This window comes from Saccopteryx bilineata, chromosome 5 (genome assembly GCF_036850765.1).
Source record: "Saccopteryx bilineata isolate mSacBil1 chromosome 5, mSacBil1_pri_phased_curated, whole genome shotgun sequence".
Classification (NCBI taxonomy): domain Eukaryota; kingdom Metazoa; phylum Chordata; class Mammalia; order Chiroptera; family Emballonuridae; genus Saccopteryx; species Saccopteryx bilineata.
Genome location: NC_089494.1, coordinates 160761263 through 160775634, shown reverse-complemented (window position 1 = coordinate 160775634; position 14372 = coordinate 160761263). Strand labels below are relative to the sequence as shown.

General features: G+C 38.9%; 1 protein-coding gene across 1 annotated transcript in view; it reads right to left on the bottom strand.

The window, feature by feature from the left end:
• IL2RA (interleukin 2 receptor subunit alpha) overlaps window positions 1-13940 on the bottom strand; it is a 28402-nt gene extending 14462 nt beyond the window's left edge. Inside the window, exon 1 of the mRNA XM_066233066.1 lies at window positions 13736-13940. Coding sequence (XP_066089163.1) covers window positions 13736-13940 — 205 coding nt within the window. The remainder of the gene's footprint in view (window positions 1-13735) is intronic.
• Between the last annotated feature and the right edge of the window lie 432 nt (window positions 13941-14372).

The window sequence follows — 14372 nt, the reverse complement described above, 5'->3', positions numbered from 1 at the left end:
GCAATACATAAGGTGGGCACTCTTAGTCCACCAATGATTCCAATCATGTGTGGCATTAGGGGTCATGAGCTCTTAAGCCATGTTTTGAAATTCAGACATAAAGAAATTCTAAGCAAACAGTTTTCTATGCCTCTCTGCCTTCCTTGTGATGATTTGAGGCCTTACCCACACACCAGTCTGACCTGCCTATGGGCTTGTTATTCTGACCCTGGCAAGGGGATCTGGGGTTTTTGGGGACCATTCCTCATGCTCTGGAATACCAGTTCCCAACACTGGGCTGAGGAAGGCCCTGGTCTGACAATATATTTCTGCTTGATAATGTATTTCCCCTCCAAATAAATCCCCAAAGGTCCCATGGTACCCAGAGTGAAAAATATCTGTAGTAGATAAGACTCTAGGATTCAGTAGCGTGAGCTTCTTCACCCTTGTCAGGAGAGGAAATGCCTCTCCCATTGCTCCCATTGTAGAGGTGGTCACTGAAAAGGAGAGGGGGCAAGAGGGGTCCTGAGGTGCTCTTAGGAATTCACCCTGCTGTGTTTCTGGAGGTAGAGCTAGGATGAGTATATTTCACCAGTCAGCACATTGGTGGTATGAAATATGAGCATTGGAGACCAGAATACAAATGAGTCGATTAAGCCTTATGGGTAGATATTGCCCACTGGGATTGTTTATTTTTTATATTCCTTATATAAAGGCTCATTTTAAGATATGAGCTGCAAATCGGTTCATATTTTTGTTTGAGATCCAAGCGAAATTCCAAGATATGAGTTATGATTCGGGAAGCTGTTGCTAGTTGGCGTATTGGCACATGGGCCCAGTATCAGTAGCACAGTATCAGCATCTCATTCTTTCTCACGTGTTACTCACAGAATCAAGTTGAATCTAATGCACTGTACTCATTCTTGAATCATTTTTGCATTTTTTTACTAACTTTTTTTGTGTGCTATCATGGGGCCGAAGAAAGTGAGTGAAAAGGACAGTGGTGAGAAGAAGAAGAGGATGATGTTGATAAAAGTAAAGTAAGAAATAATAGAAAAACATGAGCGTGGTGTACGAGTGATTGAACTGGCAAGGCTGTATGACTGCAATACATCTACAATTTGTACCATCCTTAAACAAAAAAATGCCATCAAAAGTGTAAATCCAGTGAAAGGAACTACATTCTGTCCCAATTAAGGACACATATCCATGAAGAAATGGAAAAGCTTCTGCTGGTGTGGGTGAAAGACAAAGAACTGGAAAGAGATATAGTGATGAAGACAGTAATATGTGAAAGGGCATGTATTATTTATGGTGACTTGAAGAAGAAAGAACTATCAACTTCAAAAGAGCAGAAGATATGTTTAAGGCAAGTTATGGCTGGTTTGAAAATTTCAAGAAGAGATCTGGCATCCACTTGGTGGTGAGGCATGGTGATGCGGCGAGTGCTAACGTTAATGCAGCTGAGGAGTACATCGCATGCTTTGCTGCACTTCTCTCAAAGGAAGGCTACATCCTCTAACAAGTGTTCAACTGTGATGAAACAGGATTGTTTCGGAAAAAATTGCCCCAGAGGACTTTCATCACCGCAGAGGAGAAGAAGCTGCCAGGCCATAAACCCATGAAGGACCGTCTGACCCTTCATTGTGTGCAAATGCTAACAGTGACTGTAGAATAAAGCCACTGCTAGTGTATCATTCTGAAAATCTTCGAGCCTTTAAGACTCACAAGATTCTTAAAGAAAAACTGCAGGTTATGTGGTGTACCAATGCTAGGGCATGGGTTATGTGGTGATATTTAATTGAATGGGTAAATCTCGTCTTTGGTCCTGCAGTGAAGAAATACCTTTAAGAAAATAAACTCCTGATGAAAGCATTACTAATCCTTGATAATGCTCCAGCCCACCCACCTGGTCTTGAAGATGACATTCTTGATGAGTTCAAATTCGTAAAAGTCCTCTACCTCCCACCCAACATGACTTCAATCTTGCAACCTATGGATTAGCAGGTCATTTCCAACTTTAATAAGCTTTACACAAAGCACTGTTCTGCTGCTTCTTTGAGGTGACTGAGAATACAATTCTAACCCTTTGAGAGTTTTGGAAAGATCACTACAACATTGTGATGTGTTTACGCATTATTGACTTGGCATGGCAAGAGGTTATAAGAAGAACCTTGAACTCAGCATGAAAAAAGTTATGGCCTGATGTTGTTGCAGACAGGGACTTTGAAGGATTCGAACCAGAGACTGAGACTGAGGTAGAAGCATTGGAGAAAATTGTGTCCCTCAGAAAGTCGATGGGTCTGGAGGTAGATGAGGGTGATGTAAACAAGCTCGTTAAGGAACATGAGGAGAAACTTTCAACTGAGGAGTTGAAGGAGCTACAGATGATGCAACATACAGAGCTTCTACAAGAGATTAGTAGTGAGGAGGAGGTAGAGTCGGAGGAAGTGATTTCTACAAGTGAAATTAAAGACATGCTGGCAACGTGGGAGAAGCTTTCAAATTTCATTGAAAAGAAACACCCAGAAAAAGTTCCAACTAGTTGTGCTTCAGCACTTTTTAGTGACACTTGTTTGTCACATTTTCATAACATTTTAAAAGGCAGGCAAAAGCAAACCTCTTTGGATAGATTTTTATTCAAAAGCCCTGCAAGTGAAAGTGCCAAATGTGCAGCCCAAAAGGCAAAAACAGGTGATGATTAAATGAAAAATATGTAATGTTAAGCTTAAGTTAAGTTTAAAGTTAAGAAAGTGCATTTTTTTTTACAATTAAGTTTTTGTGGTTTCATTTTAAGTAAAGAAAGTGCAGTTTTAGTTTTGTTTAAAGTAAAGAAAATGCAGTTTTATTTTACATTTAGTGATAAGAAAGTGCAGTTTTAGTTTATGTGTCTACAGAGCCTGCATCCCATCCTTCCTCCTCCTCCACCATTCACCTCCGTTAGCCATACTCATCTGTCTTCAAAGTAAGAATACAGTACTAAATAACACTTTTTTAAATTTCATTTTTTTGTTATGCATTGGTAAAATATACATGTATGTTTCTTAATTAAAAGCATGTCTTTTTTCATAATTTAGGATGGTTTGGGGATGTTTCACAGGGCTGGAATAAATTAAATCTATTTCAGTTATTTTAAATTTGAGAAATTTGTTTGATATACAAGTCGACTGACTTATGAGCTTGGTTACAGAACAAATTAAACTTGTATCTCAAGGTACCACTGTAACAAGTTCTGCTTCAAGAAACTAGATTTCTTGCCTGACCGATGATGGTGCAGTGGATAGAGCATCAACCTGTAGCACTGAGTTCCTTGGTTGGAAAACCAAGGTCACTGGCTCATCTGCTTCAGCATGGGCTTGCCAGCTTCAACACAGGGTCATCAGCTTGAGCATGGAATCATTGACATGATCCTAAGGTCTCTGGCTGGAGTCCATGGTTGCTGGTTTGAGCAAGGGGTCACTGGACTGACTTGAGCCCCCTGGTCAAGGCACATATGAGAAGCAATCAATGAACAACTAAAATGAAGCAACTATGAGTTGATGCTTCTCATCTCTCCTGCCTCTCTCTCTCTCCCTTTCTCTTTCTCTCTTTAAAAATCAATTTTAAAAGAAGAATACTATAAAAGAAACAAGAAACTAGATTTTTAGGGAAAAGCCACACACTGGATAGAAGAAGCAAATAGGAAGGATCACAGGAAACAGGAAAGGGTAAGAAAGCAGGGGCCTCTCCATCTACCAGAACAGGCACCAGATCTGGCTGTTGTTCCACTCGTTGCCAGTAGAGGACAGTCTGCGAATTGCTTATTAATCACTCAGGTTGTCATGAAGCTTCTCTGTGCCCTTTCACTCTGCTCAGTATCTTGTCATCCCAGAGACTACTCCCATCCAAGACTAAAGACACTCCTTATTACCCCCAAAACAGAAGTGAGGAGAACGCAGACAGCTTGCTCCCCTCTAACCGAGAAGGGACTAAATGAAAGCAAGTTGAATGGCTCAGTCGCCAGGAATTGTAGAGGAATATGTACCAAAAGGGCTGAATACATTCTGGTGATCATAATAATGACAATAGTAAGGCACGAAAGGCAGCATGGTGGAAAGCGGAGAAGGATAGTTTTCTAAATTCTAGCTCTAGTGGTTTACTAGCTATATAGCTTTATTATTTTTCCTTACCTAAGATGTGGCTTCTTTTCCATAAGTGGGTGTTATAATAATTATTTTACTAATTAGTTTTAAAGATTACATGACATAACACACTAAGGTAAGTTGCAGAGTACCTGGCACATAATAGGCATAGATAGATGCCAGTTCTGCTTTATCTTTTTTCCTCTGTTTAAAAAAAGAGAATGGTAATTCATATAGAGACTGGGCTGAAATTTATTTTATCCCTTATCTCTCTCTACAGCCCATATCATCAGTACCACTTACTGGCACTTATCAGACATCAATACCAATCAACTTTTTTTTTTTTTTTTTCAGAGAGAGAGAGTCAGAGAGAGGAATAGATAGGGACAGACAGACAGAAACGGAGAGAGATGAGAAGCATCAATCATCAGTTTTTTGTTGTGGCACTTAAGTTGTTCATTGATTTCTTTCTCATATCTGCCTTGACTGGGGGGCTACAGCAGACCGAGTAACCCCTTGCTCAAGCCAGCGACCTTAGGCTCAAGCTGGTGAACCTTGCTCAAACCAGATGAGCCCGCATTCAAGCTGGTGGCCTTAGGGTCTTGAACCTGGGTCCTCCACATCCCAGTCCGATGCTCTATCCACTGCACCACCACCTGGTCAGGCAATACCAATCAACTTTTGAAGTATCAGAAGGTACTGGTAAATCTGTTGCTAAAACAAAATATGCATAATAATCAGAAAAAACAATGAAGTAACATGGCAAGGATGTTCCTTTTAACCATCAGTTTTCAACATTGTACTAGAAGTCTTAGCTAATACAACAAAAAAGGTAATAAAAGGTCTATAGATTGAGAAGGAAAAAATAAAATTGTCTCTGTTTGCAGATGTCATGATTGACTACATAGAAAATCTAAAAGAAAAGACAAAAAAGCCACATGTTCATACTAATAAGTGATTATAGCAGGACACAAAGCAAATATACAAAAGTCAATTGGTTGTCTATGTAGCAGCAATGAACAAGTGAAAATTGAAATAAAAAACACAACAGCATTTATATTAGCACCCCCAAAATAAAATGTTTGGATATAAACCTAACAAAATATGTATGAGATCTATATAAGGAAAACTATATAAAAGTCTGATGAGAGAAATCAAAGAACTAAGTAAATGGAGAGATATTTCATGTTCATGGGTAAGAAGACTCAATATTGTCAATATGTCAATTCTTCCCAACTTGTTCTATAGAATCAATGCAATCTCAATCAAAATCCCAAGTTATTTTGTGCATGTCAACAAACTGATTCCAAAGTTTATTTGGAGAAGCAAAAGGCCCAGAGTAACCAACACAATATTGAAGAACAAAGTTGGAGGACTGACACTACCTAACTTCAAGACTTACTATAAAGTGTCAGTAATCAAGACAGTGTGGTATTGGTGAAAGAGTAGACAAATAGATCAATGTAACAGAACAGAGAGTCCATAGATAAAGACACGTGAATATAGTCAACTGATCTTTGACAAAAAAAGTAAGGCAATACAATGGAACAAAGATAGTCTTTTCAACAAATAGTGCTGGAACAACTGGACATCCACATACAAAAAAAAAAAAGATCTAGACACAGGCCTTCTGTCCTTCACAAAAATTAACTCAGAATGGATCACAGACCTAAATGTAAAACACAAAAATATAAGACTCTTAGAAGATAATACAGGAGGAAGTCTAGATGACCTTGGGTTTTATAATGACTTTTTAGATGCAACACCAAAAGCATGATTCATGAGAGAAAGAATTGAGAAACTGGGCTTCATTAAAATAAAATATTTCTGCTCTCAAAAGAATGAAAAGACAAGCAACGAACTGGGAGAAAATATTTGCAAAAGACATTTTATAAAGGACTAGTATCTAAAATATTCAAAGAATTCTTAAAACCAAACAATAAAAAATTAACAACCTGATATTAAAAATAATCCAAAGATGTTAACAGTCACCTTACCACAGAAAATACACAGATGGCAAACAAACACATGAAAAGACGCTCCAAATTATATGTCGTCAGGGAAATGCTAAAACAACAATGAGATACCATTACACATGTTTAGCATGGTCAAAATCCAAAATATCAAATGCTGATGAGGATGTGGAGCAACAAGAACCCTCATTCACTGTTGGTGGGAATGCAAAATGATGCAGCTACTTTGGAAGACAGTTTGGCAGTTTCTTACAAAACTCAACATACTCTTCCTGTACAATTGAAAATTGTGCTTCTTGGGATTTACCCAAAGGAGCTAAAAATTTATATCTACACAAAAACTTGCACATGTATGTTTATAGTAGTTTTACTAATAATGCAACCCTTTAGATGTCCTTCACTAGGTGAGTAGATAAACTATGGTACATCAGACAATAGAATATAATTCAGCACTAAAAAGAAATGACCTATTAAGCCATAAAAAGACATAGAGGAAATTTAAATGCATATTACTACATGAAAAAAGCCAATCTTAAAAGGCCTCATATTGCCTGACCTGTGGTGGAGCAGTGGATAAAGCATTGACCTGGAACCCTGAGGTTGCCGGTTCAAAACCCTGGGCTTGCTCAGTCAAGGCACATATGGAAGTTGATCCTTCCTGCTCCTACCCCCTTTTCTCTCTCTCTTTCTCTAAAATGAATAAAGTCTCAAAAAATACTCTTTTTTATTTATGATTTTAATTTGTGTTTACATAGATTCAAGTGTCCCACTGAATATATTCCCCCACCCCCTTATTCTCCTCAGCACCCCTCTATACCCCCTACCCCTAATGCCTTCCCCCCTTCCCTCCAGGATTTGCTGTCCTGTTCTCTATAATGTTGTCTTATGTATATATAATTTCATTAATCTCCTTCCCTTCTCTGATCCCATCTTCTCTTCTACTTTTCCTCTGAAAGCTTTCCCTCTGGTCCCTTTGATCCAACCTCTGCCTCTGTTACGTTGCTCAGTTCACGTTGTTCATTGGATTCCTCAAATGAGTGAGGTCATATGATATTTTTATTTCTCTGCCTGGCTTATTTCACTTAGCATGATTGATTCCAGGTCCATCCATGTTGTGAAAAGTAAGATTTCCATCTTCCTCATGGCTGCACAGTATTCCATTGTGTATATGTACCACAGTTTTTTAATCCACTCGTCCACTGATAGACACTTGGGCTGTTTGTAGATCTTGGCTATTGTAAACAATGCTGCAATAAACATGGGGGTGCATTTCTTCTTTTGAATCAGTGATTTGGTATTCATAGGATAATATTCCTATAAATGGGATAGCTGGGTCACAGGGCAGTTCCATTTTTAATTTTTTGAGAAATCTCCATACTGTTTTCCACAGTGGCTGCATCAATCTGCATTCCCACCAGCAATTCAGGAGTGTTCCCTTTTCTCTGCACTCTCTCCAGCACTTACTGTGTGTTGATTTGTTAATGAACACCATTCTGACAGGTGTCAGGTGGTATCTCATTGTGGTTTTAATTTGCATTTTTCTAATGATTAGTGATGTTGAACATTTTTTCATATGCCTATAGGCCATCTGTATGTCCTCTTTGGAGAAGTGTCTATTCATTTCTTTTGCTCATTTTTTGATTAAATTTTTTATCTTCTTGGTGTTGAGTTTTACAAGTTCTTTATAAATTTTGATTATTAACCCCTTATCAGACATATTGGCGAATATATTCTCCCATTGTGTGGGTTGTCTTTTTATTTTGTTAATGGTGTCTTTTGAAGTCAAGAAACTGTCTTGACTGCATTGTATGCTCTTACCTCCTTTGTCAAATATTAATTGTCCACAAAGGTGTGGGTTTATTTCTTATTTCTGGGTTCTCTATTCTGTTCTAATGATCTAGATGATTGTTCTTATGCCAGTACCAAGCTGTTTTGAGTACAATGGCCTTGTAGTATAACTTGATATCAGGAGGTGTGATACCTCCCACTTTATTCTTCTTTTTCAGGATTGCTCAGGCTATTCGTGTTCTTTTTTGGTTCCATATTAATTTTTGGAATATTTGTTCTATATCTTTGAAGTAAGTCATTGGTATTTTAATAGAAACTGTATTGAATTTATACATTGCTTTAGGTAATATAGACATTTTAATGATGTTTATTCTTCCTATTCATGAACATGGTATATGCTTCCACTTGTTTGTATCTTCCTTGATTTCTTTAATCAATGTTTTATAATTTTCTGAGTACACGTCTTTAACCTCTTTGATTAAATTTACTCCTAGGTACTTTATTATTTTTTTTGTTGTAATAGTGAAGGGGATTGTTTTCTTAATTTCTCTTTAAGACAGTTCATTGTCGGTGTGTAAAGATGCCACTGATTTCTGAATATTGATTTTAAATCCTGCCACCTTTCTGAATTCATTTATCAGGTCTAGTAGTTTTTTGACTGAGACTTTAGGATTTTCTATGTACAGTATCATATTATCAGCAAATAACTATAGTTTTACTTCTTATTTTCCAATTTGGATACCTTTTATCTCTTCTTCTTGTCTGATTGTGGTGGCTAGGACTTCCAGAACTATTATGAATAAAAGTGGTGAAAGGGGACACCCCTGCCTTGTTCCTGATCTTAAAGGGATTGCTTTTTAATTTTTGTCCATTGAGTATAATGTTGGCTGTGGGTTTGTCATAGATGGTCTTTATCATGTTGAGGTATGATCTCTTTATTCTCCCTTTGCTGAGAGTTTTGATAATGAATGGGTGCTGTATTTTATCAAATGCTTTTTCTGCATCTATTGATATTATCATGTGATTTTTATCCTTTGTTTTTTTTATGTGTTGAATCACATTGATTGATTTGCAAATATTGTACCAGCCTTGTCTCCCCAGAATAAATCTCACCTGATCATGATGTACGATTTTTTCATGTATTGCTGGATCCAGTTTGCTAATATTTTGTTGAGAATTTTAGCATCTAAGTTCATCAAGGATATTAGTCTATAGTTGTTGTTGTTTTTGTAGTGTCTTTGTGCAGTTTTGGAATGAGGACTATACTTGCCTCATAAAAGAAATTTGGAAGTTTTCCCTTCTCTTGAATTTTTTGAAATAGCTTGAAAAGGATAGGAGTTAGTTCTTTGAATATTTGGTAGAATTTGCCCATGATGTCATCTGGCCCAGGACTTTTGTTTGCTGGAAGTTTTTTGATAACTGTTTCAATTTCATTTGGTGAAATCAGTCTGTTTAGGTTTTCTAATTCTTCTATATTGATTTTTGAAAGATTATATGTTTCAAGGAATTTGTCCTTTTTGCCTATGTTGTCTAATTTTTTGGCATACAGTTCTTCATAGTATTTTCTTACAATCCTTTGTATTTCTACTGTGTCAGTTGTTACTTCTCCATTCTCATTTCCAATTTTATTTATTTGAGTCCTCTCTCTTTTTTCCTTAGTGAATCTAGTTAAAGGTTCATCGATCTTGTTTACCTTTTCAAAGAACCAGCTCTTGGTTTCATTGATCTTCTGTATTGTTTTTTTAACCTCTATGTCATTTATTTCCACTCTGATCTTTATTATTTCCTTTCTTCTACTTCCTCTGGGCTTTTCTTGCTGTTCTTTTTCTAGTTCTTTTAGATGCAGGGTTAAGTTGTTTATTTGAGCTTTTTCTTGCTCCTTAAGATATGCCTGTAATGTTATGAACTTCCCTCTCAGGACTGCTTTTGCTGTGTCCCATAAATTTTGAGTTGTTGTATGTTCATTTTTATTTGTTTCAAGGAAATTTTTGATTTCTTCCTTGATCTCATTGTTAAGCCATTCATTATTTAAGCGGCTCAAGTTTTTTTTTTAAAATGTACTACATAAAGTTATTAAACTGAAGTTTTATTTATTATAAAATTCATACAATTCCTCATCACTGTCTAAACTTTTATCCATTAGCTTGTCCTCATCTGTGTCTGATGATGAACCACTGTCTTCATATATTGCCTTGTCCTCAGTTCCATCTACAGCATTTGAAATGCCACACTTCTATAACTACTGTATAAGATGCACCCAGTTTTTAGACCTCATATTTTTTGAAAAATGGTTTATCTTATACATGGAGAAATATGGTATATGACATAAATTCTAGAAAAGCTTACTGTTTTCACACTGGTGTTCTCATCAAGACAATAGCATACTTTGTAGGTTGACACAGAAAGTGGTAGAAATTTTTGAAGTAGTAAATAATAGGCAGTTAAGAATTTAAAAGGAGGACTTGTTTGGTTGGCTGAGCAGTAGACTGTTGGCTCAGCATGTGGAAGTCCCAGGTTGATTCCCGGTCAGGGCACACAGGAGAAGTGACCATCTGCTTCTCTACCCTTCCCCCTTCTCTCTCTCTCTCTCACTTCACGTGCCATAGCCATGGCTCAAATGGTTCCAGCAAGTTGGCCCTAGGCACTGAAGATGGCTCCATGATCTCGCCTCAGGCACTGAAATAGCTCAGTTGCAAAGCAATGGAGCAGCAGCCCCAGATAGGCAGAGCATTGCCTGTAGGGCAGCGGTTTTCAACCTGTGGGTCGTGACCCCAGCAGGGGTCGAATGACCAAAACACAGGGGTCACCTAAAGCCAGGAAGAGTGCTGGACAGAATCTCTTTCCCAGATAGTCCATCAAGCACTTTTATTCATGAAAGGTATTTGCTTATTATAAAACTATATTATCTAAAGTCATGTTTAGTGTCTACCAAAAGTTTCTGTTCTAAGCTTTTTCTGTTAACAACAACAACAACAACAAAACACAATGATTTCAAGTTGTTCTCCTGTATTTTCAATAACTGGACTATTGCCATTGCTATCCTAAAGGTGATGAATAAACACCATTTAAAAAAATAAAAGCCGGCCCTGGCCGGTTGGCTCAGTGATAGAGCGTCTGCCTGGCATGCGAGAGTCCCGGGTTCGATTCCCGGCCAGGACACACAGGAGAAGCGGCCATCTGCTTCTCCACCCTTACCCCTCTCCTTCCTCTCTGTCTCTCTCTTCTCCTCCTGCAGCCAAGGCTCCATTGGAGCAAAGTTGGTCCGGGTGCTGAGGATGGCTCTATGGCCTCTGCCTCAGGTGCTAGAATGGCTCTGGTTGCAACAGAGCGACGCCCCAGATGGGCAGAGCATTGCCCCTTGGTGGGTATGCCGGGTGGATCCTGGTTGGGCGCATGCAGGAGTCTGTCTGACTGCCTCCCCGTTTCCAGATTCATAAAAATACAAAAATAAATAAATAAATAAATAAATAAAAGCCTCCAGCAATTAGAAAAAATAGAATTACAAGGAATTTGCTATATAATTTAAGAATCTACTTCAACCACTGGTAAAATGATAAAATAAATTGAAAACACATTGTGTTTTTTTTTCCTCTCTGCAGTAATGTCTGGAAACAAAGACATTTCATGATGTTTGTTACTGATTTGGAATCCAAAAACTTGAAAGACTAATTCCAGATGAAAATAAACCCTGAAAGTTGGAGAGGAATTCCCTTATTAACTGATTCCAATAATGAAATGCAACATTATCAAATGTCTTTTGTGTATTTAACTTTATTTAAATATAACATTAGATTTGGAATAAAATCTCTAAGACAAGGTATCAGAAGTCATGGGACACTAGAAAACAGTCCTTCATCAAATGTCATTACCAGTGCACTGCCACCACCTTTGTTATAAACAGAATGCATATGAGTGAGCACATTTCTAGCATTTATCTTGATGCTTAGACAATAGAATAGTCAGCATTCAACCCCCTACACTGATAAATTTCCAGAACCATTGTTATCATTTTTGGGTCAATTTAACATACTAAAATGAAACTCTAAGGTTTATGAGATTCTACATATAATTTGCATGAATTCATTGTGAGTTTAGAGTCACTAAGTATTAGATAAGTATTTCTCTACACCTGTGTTAGGAGGCACATCCATTTTGTAGGTATTTTCGCTTTATTGAGACATAGGAGGAATTTACCAGGTATATTAAAAAATTTAATCAAGAATCCGGAAAGGAAAATGCCAGGGTTAGAACAGCTGGAAAACTATACCCCCAGGCATTTTGTTTAATTTAGCAGAAATGTGGCTCCTGTGTCTTATGAAGCACTTTTGTGGCATTTTTACATGAGGGCAAAAGCACCTTGAGGATGATGCTTCTCAAGGTGAAAAGCATTAAACACTAAAAACCACTTTTTAGTGCTCTCTCATTTTCAACAAGGCAGAGAACTAGCAATCCCTGCCAAATGTTTGTTTTATGCAGGAGATAACCAAGAGTGGGGGAAAAAATTGCTTATGTTGTGTTTTTAATTAATTTAAGCAAGGTAAAAATTGCATTTTGCTGTGTCTGGTATGCTGAGTTTTAAACTGACTTAGATTTAAAAGATTTGCCTTTGTATTACAGTGACATGGAATTTAATACAAAGAAATTCCCTTTCCTCCCAATCTTTCCTATGTTCCATATAGTTCCAGCTAAAGACCTTAGTTATTTCATAAATTTACAAGTATTAATAATGAAATGTCATTCATCTATTTGTCTTTTAAATGAACAAAACTTTATTAAGCACTTATTATTTCCCCAATAATTCACAAAGTTTCTATTTATTGGGTACCTAGTTTGTGTCAGTATATATATTATATACAAGTTATGTGTTAGCCATATAAGTATGTCATACCAGGGGTGTGTACCTTACTCTAGTATACACAATAATATAACATGGTATGTGTGAGGTCAGTTGGCAATGGAGGAAGGTCACGTGAGGAACTAGGTCCAGGAACTTTTGCTGGAACCACCCATACCCATGCGCACCAAAAGAAACTTCCCAGGAGCCCTTTGAAAAAGAATGACTGTCTGTCAGTCAATGAAATTTTACCACCTGTTTTGCAGACCAGAGAACCTCGTCCGGGATGTGCTCTACTAAATAAAGCTTTTGTTGTTCCACACTTGGTGGCTATGCTCTTCTTTCTTCCTCAGTGGGAAAAATACTTTACATTTGTTGCTGAAATCCAGGAGGAGCTTGAAGCCCATTGGGGCTGCTCCTATCCCCTTCCCTTCTGAGGAAGAACCAGGACTTCTAACCTCCCACCCACTTCAGCACATGGTGTGGTAAGTCCCCTGCCTCCAGCCTCCCCTTAGTTCTTCTGCCAAGACTCCCTGTCCATAATTGCAGCTGAGTCAGGGACCCCTTATCTGTTCCGAGTGCATGTGTGCCCATGGAGACATCCCAGACTCTCCCATTCTACCTAACCATCTGGTGGCCAGAGCTTGAGTTGCAAGATGCCAATTCTCATCTCTGATCACTCCGAGGGCTGAGGGTGGCCATAGAGGCACAGGAATCTAAACCTGACTAAAAAACACTCCTGGAGTTGCCTTATCTGGAATCTCTCCCTCCCTAAAGAAGAAGAAACTGATCTTCTCTACCATGGCCGGGCCACAATACACACTGGATAATCGAACCAGGTAGCCTCCTGAAGGGACTTTCGATTTTAACACCCTCACCAATTTAACTATTGCCAAAGAACTGGGAAATGGTTGGAGATCCCTTACATTCAGGCCTTCTGGCATTTGCACTCCTGTCCTAATCTCTGTTCTATGGTGCAGGCCCTTTTTGGGCAGAGAAACCTCAACTAAACCCTCCACTCCTGATCTTTCCTCCTTCACCGAAACCCTCAACTCCTGATCTTTCCTCCTTAACCGACCCCCACCACTCTCCTCCTTCTGTCCGACCCCCTGGGGGCGCCCCTCTCTCAGGACCCCTCTTTGGTCCCTCTGCAAACCTCTTCCGCTCAGGTCTCTTCCCTCCAGGAAGCCCCCCTCCCCTGCCAGCCAGAATCTCCTCTCTTTTCTGCTGTATTCTTAAGCCCATCCCCCATCAGGCCCTCCTCCACCAGCCATTAGCCCTCACCTGGGTTTGCAGGGCTCCTGACCCCATGGCCCAACCCCAGTCTTTTTTGCAGGAAGGCTTGGCCCTGTCCTGCCTCTGGCTCCAGCATTTCTGGTTGGATCTGGGTGCTAGGCTCCCCAGGAGCCCCCCCTCTTATTCTCAACCCCCAAAACCCTATCCGAGACCTGATGAACATGGCATTTGAGGTTTTTAATGGTCGGGAGGAATAGGCCAAGGCTGCTCACCAGGCCCACATGCAGCAGAAGATAACACTCCAAACCCAGGCTCTTGTGGCAGCTCTGAGGCTGGCAGAGCAACAGGGACAAGGTATAGGAGATGCCCGACCCAAGTCCGGGCTGCAGAGAGGAACCCCACCAGAAGCTTGCTTTAAATGTGGCAAAGAGTGTCACTGGG